The sequence below is a fragment of the Capsella rubella genome, unplaced genomic scaffold, assembly GCF_000375325.1.
Source record: "Capsella rubella cultivar Monte Gargano unplaced genomic scaffold, Caprub1_0 scaffold_7, whole genome shotgun sequence".
In the NCBI taxonomy this organism is placed as follows: domain Eukaryota; kingdom Viridiplantae; phylum Streptophyta; class Magnoliopsida; order Brassicales; family Brassicaceae; genus Capsella; species Capsella rubella.
The window spans coordinates 5328137-5342995 of record NW_006238917.1 but is presented as its reverse complement, the minus strand read 5'-3'; the positions used below and the strand labels follow the sequence as shown (position 1 = coordinate 5342995).

The 14859-nt window shown below is 37.6% G+C and overlaps 5 protein-coding genes, 1 long non-coding RNA gene and 1 other non-coding gene across 9 annotated transcripts; 6 read left to right on the top strand and 1 right to left on the bottom strand.

Moving 5' to 3' along the window:
* The first annotated feature begins 2238 nt into the window (after positions 1 to 2238).
* On the top strand, positions 2239 to 5386 carry LOC17877699 (heterogeneous nuclear ribonucleoprotein 1). Of its 3 annotated transcripts, XR_002832732.1 has the most exons (6): positions 2240 to 2453; positions 2690 to 2829; positions 3013 to 3249; positions 3597 to 4701; positions 4801 to 4935; positions 5036 to 5386. XR_002832732.1 is itself a non-coding variant. In XM_023777901.1 (5 exons), exons 2-5 carry the CDS (start codon positions 2818 to 2820, stop codon positions 4785 to 4787), a joined length of 1359 nt encoding a protein of 452 aa, XP_023633669.1. In that variant the 5' UTR covers positions 2239 to 2453; positions 2690 to 2817; the 3' UTR covers positions 4788 to 5386. The 3 variants fall into 3 exon arrangements, 2 of the variants coding, with proteins under 2 accessions (XP_023633669.1, XP_006283675.1); XM_023777901.1 differs by having other exon boundaries at positions 2239 to 2453; positions 4783 to 5386; XM_006283613.2 differs by having other exon boundaries at positions 4801 to 5386.
* Positions 5387 to 5795: 409 nt separating this feature from the next.
* LOC17880836 (kinesin-like protein KIN-12F) lies at positions 5796 to 9244 on the top strand. The gene is made up of 6 exons (XM_006283071.2): positions 5796 to 6225; positions 6403 to 6570; positions 6680 to 7534; positions 7634 to 7717; positions 7869 to 8636; positions 8763 to 9244. The coding sequence occupies exons 1-6, from the start codon at positions 5995 to 5997 to the stop codon at positions 9039 to 9041; spliced, it is 2385 nt and encodes a 794-aa protein (XP_006283133.2). The 5' UTR covers positions 5796 to 5994; the 3' UTR covers positions 9042 to 9244.
* Positions 9245 to 9401: 157 nt separating this feature from the next.
* Positions 9402 to 11026, top strand: LOC17880120 (mitochondrial import inner membrane translocase subunit TIM22-2). The gene is made up of 5 exons (XM_023777909.1): positions 9402 to 9696; positions 10092 to 10156; positions 10257 to 10329; positions 10426 to 10479; positions 10641 to 11026. The coding sequence occupies exons 1-5, from the start codon at positions 9495 to 9497 to the stop codon at positions 10877 to 10879; spliced, it is 633 nt and encodes a 210-aa protein (XP_023633677.1). The 5' UTR covers positions 9402 to 9494; the 3' UTR covers positions 10880 to 11026.
* Positions 11027 to 11144: 118 nt separating this feature from the next.
* LOC111829237 lies at positions 11145 to 12108 on the top strand. The gene is made up of 3 exons (XM_023777912.1): positions 11145 to 11420; positions 11504 to 11579; positions 11724 to 12108. The coding sequence occupies exons 1-3, from the start codon at positions 11397 to 11399 to the stop codon at positions 12026 to 12028; spliced, it is 405 nt and encodes a 134-aa protein (XP_023633680.1). The 5' UTR covers positions 11145 to 11396; the 3' UTR covers positions 12029 to 12108.
* Positions 12048 to 12763, bottom strand: LOC111829239. The gene is made up of 2 exons (XR_002832740.1): positions 12643 to 12763; positions 12048 to 12413 (listed from the first exon to the last, which is right to left on the bottom strand). It is a non-coding gene; the product is annotated as an uncharacterized LOC111829239 (long non-coding RNA).
* Positions 12764 to 12835: 72 nt separating this feature from the next.
* TRNAA-AGC lies at positions 12836 to 12908 on the top strand. Its single transcript has one exon. It is a non-coding gene; the product is annotated as a tRNA-Ala (tRNA).
* LOC17879673 (pentatricopeptide repeat-containing protein At4g26680, mitochondrial) lies at positions 12892 to 14847 on the top strand. The gene is made up of 2 exons (XM_006285628.2): positions 12892 to 13107; positions 13229 to 14847. The coding sequence occupies exon 2, from the start codon at positions 13230 to 13232 to the stop codon at positions 14769 to 14771; it is 1542 nt and encodes a 513-aa protein (XP_006285690.1). The 5' UTR covers positions 12892 to 13107; position 13229; the 3' UTR covers positions 14772 to 14847.
* The last annotated feature ends 12 nt before the right edge of the window (positions 14848 to 14859 follow it).

Genomic DNA, 14859 nt, shown 5'->3' with positions numbered 1-14859 from the left:
TGTTTTGAAAATATTTTCCAAATTAGGAATATCTCTCTATAAATTAATAATTATTAATTTATCGATAAATTAATACCCTATAAATTAATAGATTTCCATGGTCCCAACATTATTAATTTATAGAGGTTTTACTGTATCTCTAATGAGATCAATGAGGAGATCATCGAATACCACATAGTATTTAATTAAATATAATTTTGGCCGGCTACATATTAATTAATGGATATAATAATGTAACCCTTGGATACTCATAAACATCATTACGCCCAATTACAAAACATTTGGTTCGGCTTTTGCCTCTGCACAAGACAAGGCTCAGCTGTCTAAAAGGATCCTAATTATATAGAAAACTATATATGAGAGGATGGAAAAATTAAACACCACATAACAGAATATTTCTGCCCTTATAGGAAAAAATAAAATGTCAATGGAACAGAATATTAAAATGAGTAAATTTGATGCAAACAAAATAATATTTTTATTTTCATGTAGGGCATATGATTCTATCTTTGTGATATTAAAAAGATAGTATCGAGTACCCAAAATATATATTTTTTATATGTCAACGTAGACATATCAAATGTGAAAAAATCGTTGACATAAAAATATTCTGATAATGGGTTTCCTTGCAATATATTCTTATCGTAGGTATTATTATTGTATAATGATATTGTTAATATAAGAAAATGAAAGAAAAGTTGTTAATAGAAAGCGTATAATATGTGTAATGTGTTTGTGGGTTCGCATATATAGATACTAGAAGACAAGTCACCAAACGAACATGTGATCATTTTGGATCATCGTTGTGGTGAATTTTTCGGAAATGATCTAACGCTACTTGAGTTCGTATTTGATGTCATTTGCTCTCTTGGCCATTCATCCACCAGGATTGGATAACATAACCACACACTACATATTGGCTAGTGTTAAGAAGAATTCAAGTAGAACATAGTATTATATGTTAAGCTGTTCTTGCTTCTGTAAATATCAGGTTTAACCATCTCATAAATTGAATCAAATTAAAAGACCAAAAACTAAGATAAAAATGTGATAGTAAGTATTTTTTCTATGTTAAACTAAAGATAAACAATTAGTGATTCATCTAAATCATCATATTACACGCAGCATTAGATAATTGTAGATATTTTAATTAAGAAAATATGTAGCTATATTTCTATTGTTTCTTACATTGATAAAAGTAAAGATATTTTAACGTTTTGTAAAATCATTTTCAACATTTTTAGATAGTGACTGAATTAATATTTGCAATTATATATTTTGGTCTTCTATAAGTTTCATAAACACATATTATTTGCTTAAAGTCATATTATGACACGTTGATGCCACAAATATAAATCATTAAACTACAAATTATGTTTAGAAAAATCTTTCAATTTTAAAAGTGGATTACATAAAACTAAATATATGAATAAAGTTGAAACTTAGTTTGTTTCCAAAGCAAGGAATAATGTGCTAAGGATTTAGTAAACATGCTTATGCTAATTCTTCTTTACTTAATCATGTTCTTTAAATAAAACAAAATGCATTTCTATGGTTAGAGCAAATTCCATTATTTGTATAATATAGTTTCTATAAAAAAAAATCCTAAACAGTTTTATTTAAACACATATCAAATAAGTTTTATTTTATTTCTGAAAGCTGATGTTAGCATTTAGAAAAATGGTTCTGCTGACATTTGACATCTAATAATTGTTTTTTTTTTGTGACTTGAATTTTAATTCTTCTTTTCAGATTCGCCACTATTAATACGTTTGGGTTTTTTTTCTCTCTAATTAATATATTTAGAAATGAGTTAAAACCAATGTAGGAAAGGTAAAATCTTCGTAAATAAAGTATTATTGCTTAGAAAGGAAATTACTGAGATTAATATATTTGTGGGAAAATTATTAAAATAAAAATTAAAATGGAAAAAGAGGTTATCATCATCTTCCATCACCTGTTGTCTTAAGGGCCTCCCTCTCTAACAACCCTAAAAATAAGATTCGTATTACACCAAAAGAGAGAGTTGTAAATCTCAAATTCTTCTTCCCCCCTCCCACCACATCCCCTATTATTATATGTGACTGTTGTTCTTCTCTCTTTTTACCATCTTTGGCCTCAAGAGAAAAAAGGAATCCTTCTTAATGGATTTGGTAAATAAAATTAACAAGGCATTACACAAAATAAAAAGGAAAGGTTTTTAATAAGCTTTGAGATATAGAAAGAGAGAGAGAGAGAGAGAGAGAGAGAGAGAGAGAGAGAGAGAGAGAGAGAGAGAGAGGACATATTGATAAGAGAAGGAGAACGAGAGAAAGAGAGAGACAGAGAGAGAGAGAGTGGATGTCTTATAGAATGAACAAAACATCCTCTGTTTCTCTTGTCCTTGTCCCTTTTTTCAGATCTTAAGGTTCTTCCCACATTTTATCATCATCATCTGGGTCCTCTCCAAAATGGTGAATTTCCCATCTCCACACAAGTTTTGATGTTTTTGTTCAAATCTGGCGTTTTTTTTTTATTACTGTCTTTTGCCCATTTTGCCGTTTCTCTTCTCATTGATTTGTTTCTGTTTCACTTACTACTTTGTTTGAGGATTTATATATATATATATATATATATATATGTCTTTCTGGGTTTATTAAAAATCCTTTTTTTCTTTTTTTGATTGGATGCTTTGATGATCCCTTGTCAGATTTGAAGATACTCAATTCCTATTTGATCGGGACTAGAAATTTGGATTCTGTTTCAGACAGAAGTTGATTTCCTTGTCTCTTTTCCGTTTGATTTTTCCATTTTCGCGTTCAAGACTTCTCTGATAAGATGAATCTGGAGGTACAACTTGAACAGTTCATCATAATCTCAGAACTTGAGCTCTTTTTTGAATCTTAAAACACGATCCTTGTATAAAAACAGATTCGTTCAATAGTTGAATTGTTAGATGAAGACCGTCATTTTTCGCAAATCTGATCCGTGTTTTGTAAGATCGGATTCATGGATCGTGTTTGGTTTTTGCAGGAGCAAAAGATGGAATCGGGATCGGATCTGGGAAAGCTCTTCATTGGCGGGATTTCATGGGATACAGATGAAGAACGACTGAGAGAGTATTTTGGCAAGTATGGAGATTTGGTTGAAGCTGTGATCATGAGAGACCGTACCACTGGACGTGCTCGTGGCTTTGGGTTTATCGTCTTTGCAGATCCTTCTGTTGCAGAGAGAGTGATCATGGAGAAACACATCATTGATGGCCGCACGGTTTGTAATCTTAGATCCTTCTAAAGTCTCCATCTTTTTGTGATTATTTTCTCTTAGAGATCTTATGGTGTGTCTAATCATGAATTATCCTCCATTGATGAGTCTTGAGCAATGGATTGTTCTATCCTTTCGATCTTTCTGTATTGAGTCTTAGACAGCAAACTGAGCAAAGTTTAGATCTTTATGTAATCATGCTCTTTTAAAAAACTTCTATTGTCTTTAACTTCTGGATTTGCTGTTTCTGTTATAACTTAGTGAGAATTTGTTGTTGCTTTGTTGAAGTGGCAATGTTAGTGTTAGATCAATGAAAAAAGAATGAAGAATAACCCTTATGTCTTTTGTTGCAGGTCGAGGCGAAGAAAGCTGTCCCTCGAGATGATCAGCAAGTGCTAAAACGGCATGCCAGTCCAATGCACCTTATCTCACCCAGCCATGGTGGTAATGGTGGCAGCGCACGAACAAAGAAGATCTTTGTTGGAGGTTTACCATCTAGCATTACTGAGGCCGAGTTCAAGAACTACTTTGATCAGTTTGGTACAATTGCTGATGTTGTGGTAATGTATGATCATAATACACAGAGGCCAAGAGGCTTTGGCTTCATCACCTTTGATGCCGAAGAGTCCGTTGATATGGTTCTCCACAAGACCTTCCATGAGTTAAACGGAAAAATGGTTGAGGTCAAACGAGCAGTGCCAAAGGAGCTCTCCTCGACTCCTCCTAACCGAAGCCCGCTTCTTGGGTATGGTAACAACTATGGAGTGGTCCCTAACAGGTCATCTGCTAATAGCTACTTCAATAGTTTCCCTCCTGGTTACAACAACAATAATCTAGGCTCTGCTGGCCGGTTTAGTCCTATTGGTAGCGGTAGAAATGCTTTCTCTAGCTTTGGGCTCGGTTTAAATCAAGAACTGAATTTGAATTCAAACTTTGATGGAAACACTCTTGGGTATAGCCGGATCCCAGGCAACCAATACTTCACCAGTGCTTCACCAAACCGTTACAACTCTCCAATTGGGTACAACAGAGGTGACTCTGCTTACAACCCGAGCAACAGAGACTTGTGGGGAAACAGAAGTGATTCTCTTGGTCCCAGTTGGAACTTGGGAGTATCAGCTGGTAACAACAGAGGAAACTGGGGACTTTCTTCTGTGGGGAGCGATACAAATGGCTATGGAAGAAGCTATGGGATGGGTTCTGGACTTTCTGGGTTATCATTTTCGGGTAATACAAATGGTTTTGATGGCTCTATAGGGGAATTGTATAGAGGCAGCTCGGTTTACAGCGACTCAACGTGGCAGCAGTCAGTGCCTCATAATCAGTCTTCTAATGAGTTAGACGGCTTGTCTCGCTCTTATGGCTTTGGTATTGACCATATAGGCTCAGACCAATCTGCCAATGCCTCAGAAGGTTACCCCGGAAACTACAATGTCGGAAATAGACAAACAAATAGAGGTACACTCATCGATATAGATACTTTTATTTTTCCATTGCATCTCATCTGATACATTTAACATCAAGTTGAAAAGTGATCAGATTGATTAACGTTTTCAGGTATTGAAGCATAGAGAAAATCGACGAAAAGAAATGAGATATGTAGATCAAGAACAGCCAGTTTCTGTTGCAGAGTTTGAAGAGTTGTTGTTATTCGATATCAAGTAGAGAAAGAATCCAACTTTCTTCATCACAGTGAGTTTCTTGTTTTGTTTTTTTCGTCGTTAGCATCACAAACACAAAAAGAGAAGTTTTTTACTTTATAAAATTCTTACATAAGATAAGATAAGATCAGATTGGTAGCTGCAAAGATACAACATGGGTGGTTAAAAAGGATTTGGTTTCAGCGTTTCGTCTCCATAGCAATAACCAGAGATCGTTGATTCTCGATCACTATTCTTTAGGTTTCTCTTCTTCTTCCTCCCAAGATTCATGATGTTGTGTGCTCTGTTTGTAACTCTAATTGTTAATTTTTTTTCCTTACAGATTTTTCTTTTCTTATTTTGGTTTAAACTTTGGATTCGAAATTGTTCATGGGAACTTTTGGATTTATTACTTTTTCCTTTTCGATTAGCTTGAGAGAAAATCATTTGTGCAAAAGGCTCCAAAATGATTATTCTGTGGCATTTGATATGTTTTACTTTGATTTCCTTTTCCTCGTCTGACTATTTGTTAAGCATACATACAGTTTGTGGTTTGGTAGTAAGCCATTGGATCAAGACTTTGAGAAAGTTTGAATTCTTTGACTTAACCAAAACAAAATGGACACAGGAAGAAGAAGTGATAAATCCCACAATATGATTACAGTATGGACACTTTTTTTTTACTCAGAACACCAACACTAGTTCTACATGATTAAATTAGGATTATTATTAGTATGTAGTTTGGTATGAACTAGTAAAACAAAAAATACTTAGAAGAAAGTTTGAAGCTACCACAACTATATTTGTATTATCATACCATAAAAACTAGTGTAGGGGCAATATCTTTAAAATAATAAATAAGTTTTTCAGCCTAAGCAACATCTTCATTAATAACGTTTTTCTTTTTTTATTTGTATTTTCTTCTTTTAAAAATGTAAAAATATGTAAAAAGACAAATAAAATAAAAACAAGAGAAAAAGAAAATTCAAATTCCCAACGTTCGAATCGAAATTATTTCAGACAATTCAAAAAGCCGCTCTCAGTCTCATTCTCTCTTACAACACATTTCAGATCTCTCTCGCTTCTCTCACTCTCTCACTCTCTGAAAGACATGAAGTCTCCAGCGATATTAAGCGAGAACAGGTTCTTAGGCAGCATTACAAGTTCTTCCATCCGAAACTTGCTTCCAAAATCCATCTCAGCAAAGCAGAAACCAATCCAAAACCCAGAAATTAAGATCCCCAGATCCAACGACGAGAACGTGATTCCTGTACATCCAAACAAACAGGCTGATGATCAGTTCACGAAGCAGACCCTAGCAAATCTCGGAGAGCTTATTGAGGTACTTCGTGAAAAGCTTAAAACTTTCTAAGTTACTTCATTTTGGTTTCACGCCTTTCGATTTCATGTTTTTTTTTTGGTTGCTTTGTAGTCGCTCAACCATGTTTGATGTCATCTGTGCTAGTGTTAGATTAGATATCAACTAATTACTGAGAGACCCTTTGGAAACTTTAAACAGGACAATAAAATGGGACAAAGCGGTTTTGCCGAAGACAAGCAATGTCTTGTGAATTCACCAGTGAAGGTTGTAGCCACAAGTGTACTTTCTAGAAGAACCAATTCAATGCCTAGAGAAATTACAGAGGAAGATGACGACCCCTTGGGTGACCAGATTCGAGAGCTGAAGGTTTTTGCTTTTGTTACTGTCACATAGCTACAAGTATCTACATATCTGATGTGAGTTTGTTTGTATATACTGACATTGAGGTATCAACATTTTGTAATTTTGGTTACAGGAAGAGCTTATAAGAACAAAGTCTGATGGGTACAAACCTCATGCAAGTAAGAATGGACACTTTGCAAGGGACAGCTTGAGTCAATTGAGAGTTAGTATCAACAAATCTTTACTCATGTCTTGCCCAAGAAAAGATGAATCTGAGGGGCAAGAGATGAATGTGGATGGTGATGATGTGCTGGAGTTGAATCAACATATTGACAAGTTTCATGGTTCTTTTGATTCTGTCCACTCCTCATTTGCAAGTGCTTCATGCTATGAGGCAGAGTCGATGAGTGAGGAGGATGATGATGTCTGTTCAGAAGAACTGGAGAATCCCAAGCATGGAAACCATAAAGATGCTGACTTTGTAGATGATGCTCCAAGCGAGCTCGACAATGTTGGATTCTGTGCAGCCGGTAGTGGCATTGCAATCAGATCACAGCTTCCTACATGTATTCTAGAAGAGCCGATTTTCTCAGAATCACCTAAGTTTAAGAATGTCCAGAAAAGCGTGGCTGCATCGACCAAGTTTTCAGCAAGTCCTCGGAATGTGTCTGACAGTTCCACCATTGGTAACATGAAAGTCAATCAAGTTAGCCCTTCTATGTCAAATAAACTTTCAGGTCCTACAGATTCTCTAGCTGCTAGTCTTCAGAGAGGACTGCAAATTATAGACTATCATCAAGGGAGCTCACTATCAAAAAGTTCTTCTGTTTCCTTCTCTTTTGGCCATATGGCATTGAAACCCTGCGCAGAAGCTGACAATCTTAATGCTTCAGTCCAATCTTTTAGAAAAGACAAAGCTCCAGAAGGTGGATTATCGTCGATTCCCCTATGTCTTTCATGTAAACAGAAAGTTGAACAAGAAGCTGAAGTAAGTTTACAAAACCTGAGATTTTTTCCCACATTCACTATAACATTAGTATTTGGTAAATATACTTGGCAACTTATTTTATATTCTCTCCTATATAAGGTAAGAGAAGCTGGTTCGAATGAAAAACATCTCAAGAACATGTGTATAGAGCAAGCAGCTAAAATTGAGGAGCTAACTCGCTTGGTAAGAACCTTGTAAACCTATGAAAATATTCAGGACCAATATACAACAAAGCTATGGAGGATCCTGTGAAGCTACCAGTTGATTGTCATTGATAACTTTTGACAAAAATGGAAATCTAAACTGAATAAACTATGTTCTGGCTTTTTAACAGCTTAGGAAATCTGGTGATGGGGAAGATGGAATCGAGGTCATCAAAGAAACATATGAGAAAAAACAAGTTAGCCAAGAGTTTCGAAAAACAAACTTTGATGTAAGCGAAAAGGAATCTCTTCTCAAAGAAATTGCAGACCTAAAGAGCAAGCTACAACCTACTAACTCTACAGACAATCTGAGATCCTCGTTGCTACTACGGTCCATTCAAATGCGCAAAAGCATTGATGTTACCAAGATTGGTGAGAACAGTGATGTTCTAGCGAAAGAAAGGGAGATGTGGACAGAAATGGAGAGCGAGTGGATATCCTTAACAGATGATCTCAGAATGGATATCGATTGCCATCGTAGTCGCGCTGAGAATCTTGAGATTGAGCTGAACCAAGAGAAGTTAGCCACTGAAGAGTTGAATGACGCACTCACTAGAGCTATGCTTGGCCACAGTAGATTCATAGAGCAGTACACAGAGCTGCAGGAGAAGTACAATGAACTTGGGGAGAAGCACAGTGTGATGATGGCTGGAATAACAGATGTAAAGAAGGCAGCATCCAAGGCCGCTATGAATGGTCGCCATGGCAAGCGTTTTGCCAAAGCCTTTTCAGCTGAGCTTTCAGCCATCAGAGCTGAGAAGGAGAAAGAAAGAGAGATCTTGAAGAAGGAGAACAGGAGCCTAAGAACTCAGGTTCAGGATACAGCTGAAGCTGTCCAAGCTGCTGGTGAACTACTTGTCAGACTCAGGGAATCTGAACAAGCCTTACAAGTCTCTGAGGTAACTAGACAAAACTCTTGCCCAGTTGATATTGGACCATAAAAAAGAACTTTACTTATGCTTCTTGTTTGAAAAACTTGGTATTACTAAATGGCTCAACTTGAACTCCTGAAACCATCATTGCAGGAACGATTCAACGTGGTGGAAGAAGAGAAAGAGGGGCTGAAGAAGCAAATGGAACAGCTAAAGAGCAAACACAAGACAGAAATAGGGATAATGAAGCAATACTTAGCAGAGAGTAAATTACCAGGGTCAGCATTGTTGCAGCCATGGTACAAGGATGAGGAGAATGAAATAGAACAAGTATCAGAGCATGAAACAGAAGGTGTAAGTTTCGATGACTACGATGATGATCAGGCTTGGAGAGCAGAGTTCGGAGCTACATATCAAGACCACCATTACTGATTGCTTCAAGACAAAAGACCCTTCTCGGGTCATTTACTATATGATCCTAATAAGTACTCTTATCATTTTTTGCTTACTTGTGTCCTGCTTTTACCATGTTGTATCTGCCATTATTGAACCGCTTAAAAACATCTGTAACGGCTTTACATGTATTTGATTGATTCATCTTTTCCTGGAAAATGTACAACGCAGTAAATTATACAGCTCCCTGTGTCATTACGTTATTGGGCTCATTTAAGAGCCCAATTCTCAGCCGCTGAAACCCAAACGTCGTCGTATCTGTATCGTCGTCTTCTGGGAAAATAATTTATGATAGTTTTTGTCTTCTTCCTAATTTCATAACACAGTGAGTGAGTCTATCTATCAACTTGGGGAAAAAGGATATTTTCTAGATTAGGTAGAGGAGACAGAAAAGTACCTTCTTCTTTCATTCAGGTTTCAACTTCTTTAGCTATGGCTGCCGATGATTCTTCAAATGCTATTGACATCAAAGGGAACCTGGACTCCGATTCCAACCTTAACACTGACGGTGACGAAGCGTCCGATAACGATTCCGCAAAGGCATTGGCTACTATCCCTGCTCCCGCCGTTTGTCTTTTCCGGTTCGCTGGAGATGCTGCTGGTGGCGCTGTCATGGGTTCTATCTTCGGATACGGTGCTCGCTCTTCTTCTTCCTCCTTCTATCTCTTCTATGCCTGATTTAAAAAAATCTGATGTGTGCTTTACTCTCTCATAGTGTGAATTGAGAATTATTGGGGAATTTGGATTTTAGTACTCTTTTCTTCATTTAATTTGATTTCAAAATTCTTGGATTAGGCTTTGAGCAACCTCTTGAGAGTTATTATTATTTATAGAATTAATGTAATAATTTAGATTTAGGGGATTGAACATTCCTCAAGTTTGATTTTGTTTTTGCTGGTGGGGAAGCTATAGGATTAAGTTAGCTTGGTTTTCGTTGTAGAGTGTCAAATGTGATAAGATTGGCTGCTTGGAAGCTTTTGGAAATATGATGATTGAATTGTTAAACATTGTCATGTTTTGGTTCTTCAGGTTCAGGATTGTTCAAGAAGAAAGGCTTTAAAGGATCATTTGCAGATGCAGGGCAGTCTGCAAAGGTACACTTCATCTTTACGCTTTTGCATTTATATATATATGTATGCTCTTCCAAGAAACTGAGTCCATAGTTTGCTTCTTCTTGTTTTTTTCTTGAACAAGACTTTTGCTGTTTTATCTGGAGTCCATAGTTTGGTTGTTTGCCTTCTGAAGCAAGTGCGAGGGAAAGATGATGGTGATACTTCAGTTCTCTTCCTCCACTTTAAGTGTTAAGTTATTACTTACATGAATTTGTAATGCCTCTGTTGCTGCTATTGTTCTTGTTTTGCAGCCATTAATGTTGGAGTTGCTGGGTGCTGCACTGGTCTTGCTCTTAGTTTCCCCGGTAATTCAAAATCCATCATTCTCATCGTCTTTTTTTCTTCTAATTTGACAATGGGTGTCATAAAATGACTGATCCTGCAAGCAATTCAGAATCATACAAGTACTTTTTGTCCTCCTGGCATAAAAGAGAGCTAACCAGTTCCTTTATGGTCTGTGTTGCAGGTGCTCCACAGGCCCTTCTACAAAGTTGTCTCACTTTTGGGGCATTCTCTTTTATCCTTGAGGGACTCAACAAGAGACAAACCGCTATGGCGCATTCGGTCTCGTTGAGACACCAAACCGGACACGTCCAAGATCATCATCGTCCTTTACCACTGTCTCTTGCTCTCCCGATCCATGAAGAAATCAAAGGAGCCTTCTCTTCTTTCTGCAAGTCCTTAGCTAAACCCAGGAAGTTCTGATTCTCCCTTTCTTGTGTCTTAGGTTTCTCTATCTGTAGATGTAAAATTTCCCGCTTTTGCTGTACTTTGTGAGTGAGGAATGTTTTATGAAAGGCTTTTTGCAACAGCCAGTTTGAAGAAAAAAAGAGTTGTGTACCTTTTGCTTTATCAGTACGATCTCTATTTACTGCTTTTAGAAAGAACAATTATAGTAAATTATCATCTTCATTTTAGTAAAGAATTATCACAATTTTCCCATGAAATATTAGGACCAAAAACTTTGTATCTAAATCCTGTTACAGTAACATATCATTTCTGTCAGAAATTGACATTGTTATTTACAAGGTGTTGACTGAAAAATCTGTAAGATCACAATTTTAAGACATTACCATAAGAAAATCTATCCCAAATCCATTTTGAGTTCAACGAATCTCTTCGGTTTTGACTAGAAACAAAAGGAACATCTTCGTTTCTATTTAAATACCAGTATTTTTGTTTGGCAGCACCAACAACAAGAAGCAAAGCAAAAGTATAAGCCATGGACAACTCTGCGTCTCATATGGTATTCTTCACATCATTACATCACCTCACACTGTATTTGTTATAGTTTTGTGATTTGATTGGCTCATTGGTTCTTCTTTTCAGTCTTGCGTTCTTAAGGTCAATATGCAAACCAGTGGATGGGAAAAAGCCATGCATAAGCTCATCAAGGACATCGGAGGTTTGTGTTTTTTTACTTTAAACCGATCTAACCAAAGTTTACAAACCCTTTTTGCATTTTTCAACTTAAATTAACATATTGTTTGTGTAGCTATATATATTGACTGACCATGTCTTTTATTTATTTGGTGCTAACAATTGTAAGATGTGACATACACCATCGATGCTGCCATGGGCATGGCATATGTCTCCGGTAGGATGGGCCCTGAGATCATCCTGAGGATTCGAAAGTGTAAGAAACATGTTCAGCTCATCCACATCAAGGACGGCCACAATGTGATTCCTAGATCTTCCTCTTATAACTTACCCACCATCACCGGTTTCAATCAGCCACAACCACCAACGCCAATGTTTCAGACGGAGGTGGAACCGTATATCCATTACGGCCTAATTCCGTACGAACATGAACAGCCTCAAGTGGCTTATCCTTATTTCTACCCCCATATCTAAATCTACTGATAGCAATATGTAATTTTGCAAGATGATTTCTAGCAAAATGCTAAAGTTTAATACTACAAAAGTGACAATGAGATGAGATGAGCTTTAGACTAGAGAGGTTAAAGTAAGACGCTCAAAGTATGCTTGTCTTTTGGGAGAAACAAAAATCTCATATAAATCTGAAATCACTTGCCTTGTTTCTGCCTGAGGCGTTCTTTGACAAAATCATTACGGGCTTTAGTGCGAGCTTGCTGGGGAGCAACGTTGAGATACGAAAAATGAATTCCAAGGGCGAAAAGAGCTGCCCCTGAGGCAAAAAACGCAACCGTCATCGCCAATTTTCTTGGAGACGATGGATAGCAAAAAGACATTCTCAATGCTGTCAACTCTTCGTTAACTACAAATTCAAGGATTATGATTTCAATTAAGATATAATGAATAATTAGGGAGAGAAACACTAGGCACAACACAATCACACAAGGGTGAAAGAGGAGAAACTTTCTTCAGAGACATTTCATCGAACAGTTTGTGTTCATTCTGTTTACTTTTCTTAAAAACCCAATTTTACGTAGCTATAATCACACGTTTATTGAAACAAGTTGGGTAGTATCCAAGCGAATACGTACCTCTTTTTTAGTTTGTACCATCCACAAGAGGGGAAGCCCCGAGTTTCACCCGCAAAAGAGACGTGCGGTACCACAGCACGAGGAGCATCCAAAGATCTTCAGAGTTCAGACAGCAGTTACTTTACGGACGTTCTGATAAATTTGGCGCACAAATACTGGATTTCTAATAAATCGAGTCTTAACGTATCACAATGGGGATGTAGCTCAGATGGTAGAGCGCTCGCTTAGCATGCGAGAGGTACGGGGATCGATACCCCGCATCTCCATTTATCTGTTTTGTAAGCCCCAATGGGCTTCATAAAAAGGCCTAAGGCCCTATTTCTACTATGTTGTTAATCTCACTATCATAAAAAGACCTTTCAATTTTGTATTTTTAAGTTCAACAGACCAAAAGTTGAGAGTTCCTTCTCCGGCGACGCCATTTCAGAAGTACCTTTCTCGCAGTCACAGCTAAGAAGATAAAAGGCTAGCAGCAATCTCTTATTGGAACCTTTTTTTTGTTTGTTTTGGGTATATATATATATATATATATATATACTGCTGCAACAGTCTCTGGTTAAACATATGCTTATGCTCTCTACACCAGGATGATCCGCATAAGCACCGGTGCTAATCGATTCTCAAGTTTTGCTGGTTCTGAAAAACCTAGGCTTTCTAAAAATCTCGGCGCTGCAAGCATCCCTATTCCTCACAGAAGGAACCCTGAACCTAAAGGCCAAGATCTCGATTTCGTCAATGTCGCTCATAGCCACCTGATCCAGTCTGATTGGGATAAGCTTAACAAGCTATCAGACCACTTGGATTCGTTCAGAGTCAAGAACATACTAGTGAAGATTCAGAAAGATTATCTTCTTTCTCTTGAGTTCTTCAATTGGGCCAAAACACGAAACCCAGATTCCCACTCTCTAGAAACCCATGCTATAGTCCTTCACACTCTCACTAAAAACCGCAAGTTCAAGTCTGCAGAGTCCATTTTGAGAGATGTACTCGTCAACGGTGCGGTGGATTTGCCTGCCAAAGTCTTTGAGGCCTTGTTGTATTCGTACAGGGAATGTGACTCTACCCCTCGAGTGTTTGATTCACTCTTCAAAACGTTTGCTCATTTGAAGAAATTCAGAGATGCCACTGATACCTTTATGCAGATGAAGGGTTACGGGTTTCTTCCAACTCTTGAATCTTGCAATGCTTACATGAGTTCACTACTTGGTCAAGGGAGGGTAGATATTGCTCTCAGCTTTTACCGGGAGATGCGGCGATGTAAGATATCGCCAAATACATACACTCTCAACATGGTTATGTCAGGCTATTGTAGGTCTGGCAAACTTGACAAGGGCATTGAGTTGCTACAAGACATGGAAAGACTGGGTTTTCGGGCCACGGATGTGTCGTATAATACATTGATAGCGGGGCACTGTGAAAATGGTCTTTTGAGCTTAGCTTTGAAGCTTAAGAACATGATGGGAAGGAATGGCCTGCAGCCTAATGTGGTTACGTTTAACACTCTCATCCATGGGTTTTGCAGAACTGTGAAGTTGCAAGAAGCTAGTAAGGTTTTCGGTGAGATGAAAGCGGTCAACGTGGCTCCCAACACTGTCACATATAACACTCTGATTAATGGGTACAGCCAACAGGGTGATCATGAGATGGCGTTCCGGTTTTATGAAGATATGGTCTGCAACGGGATTCCGCGTGACATTTTGACGTACAACGCACTGATCTTGGGACTGTGCAAGCAAGCTAAGACAAGGAAAGCTGCACAGTTTGTTAAAGAACTCGACAAAGAGAATTTGGTGCCAAACTCGTCAACCTTCTCTGCGCTAATAATGGGACAATGCGTGAGGAGAAATGCAAACCGTGGTTTTGAACTGTACAAAAGCATGATTAGGAGTGGTTGCCATCCGAATGAACAAACATTCAACATGTTGGTTTCTGCCTTCGATAAGAATGAGGATTTTGATGGAGCAGCACAAGTGCTAAGGGAAATGCTCAGAAGATCAATTCCTCTTGATTCAAGGACTGTTCATCAGGTCTTCAATGGCCTTAAGCATCAAGGGAAAGACCAACTTGTGAAAGAGTTGTTACAGAAGATGGAAAGGAAACAAATTTTACAAGAAACTTTTGGTAACTGAGAAGCAGAAGGTATTAACCAAAAAAATCAGTTTCTTTTTGTTTAGTGGAAGAAGAGATTGATTATGCGTTTATAAAGGATGCAGTCTC

Excerpts from the sequence above, each read along its gene's own strand:
- LOC17880120 (XM_023777909.1), top strand. The coding sequence starts at position 9,495 with ATGGCTGCCGATGATTCTTCAAATGCTATTGACATCAAAGGGAACCTG. Across the intron at positions 9,697-10,091 it reads GGGTTCTATCTTCGGATACG|GTTCAGGATTGTTCAAGAAG; the intron begins GTGCTCGCTCTT and ends TTGGTTCTTCAG. Across the intron at positions 10,480-10,640 it reads TCTTGCTCTTAGTTTCCCCG|GTGCTCCACAGGCCCTTCTA; the intron begins GTAATTCAAAAT and ends TCTGTGTTGCAG.
- LOC111829237 (XM_023777912.1), top strand. The coding sequence starts at position 11,397 with ATGGACAACTCTGCGTCTCATATG. Across the intron at positions 11,421-11,503 it reads ACAACTCTGCGTCTCATATG|TCTTGCGTTCTTAAGGTCAA; the intron begins GTATTCTTCACA and ends TCTTCTTTTCAG. Across the intron at positions 11,580-11,723 it reads GCTCATCAAGGACATCGGAG|ATGTGACATACACCATCGAT; the intron begins GTTTGTGTTTTT and ends AACAATTGTAAG.
- LOC17879673 (XM_006285628.2), top strand. The coding sequence starts at position 13,230 with ATGATCCGCATAAGCACCGGTGCTAATCGATTCTCAAGTTTTGCTGGT.
- LOC17877699 (XM_006283613.2), top strand. Across the intron at positions 3,250-3,596 it reads ACATCATTGATGGCCGCACG|GTCGAGGCGAAGAAAGCTGT; the intron begins GTTTGTAATCTT and ends CTTTTGTTGCAG.
- LOC17880836 (XM_006283071.2), top strand. The coding sequence starts at position 5,995 with ATGAAGTCTCCAGCGATATTAAGCGAGAACAGGTTCTTAGGCAGCATT. Across the intron at positions 6,571-6,679 it reads ACCAGATTCGAGAGCTGAAG|GAAGAGCTTATAAGAACAAA; the intron begins GTTTTTGCTTTT and ends TTTTGGTTACAG. Across the intron at positions 7,718-7,868 it reads TTGAGGAGCTAACTCGCTTG|CTTAGGAAATCTGGTGATGG; the intron begins GTAAGAACCTTG and ends GCTTTTTAACAG.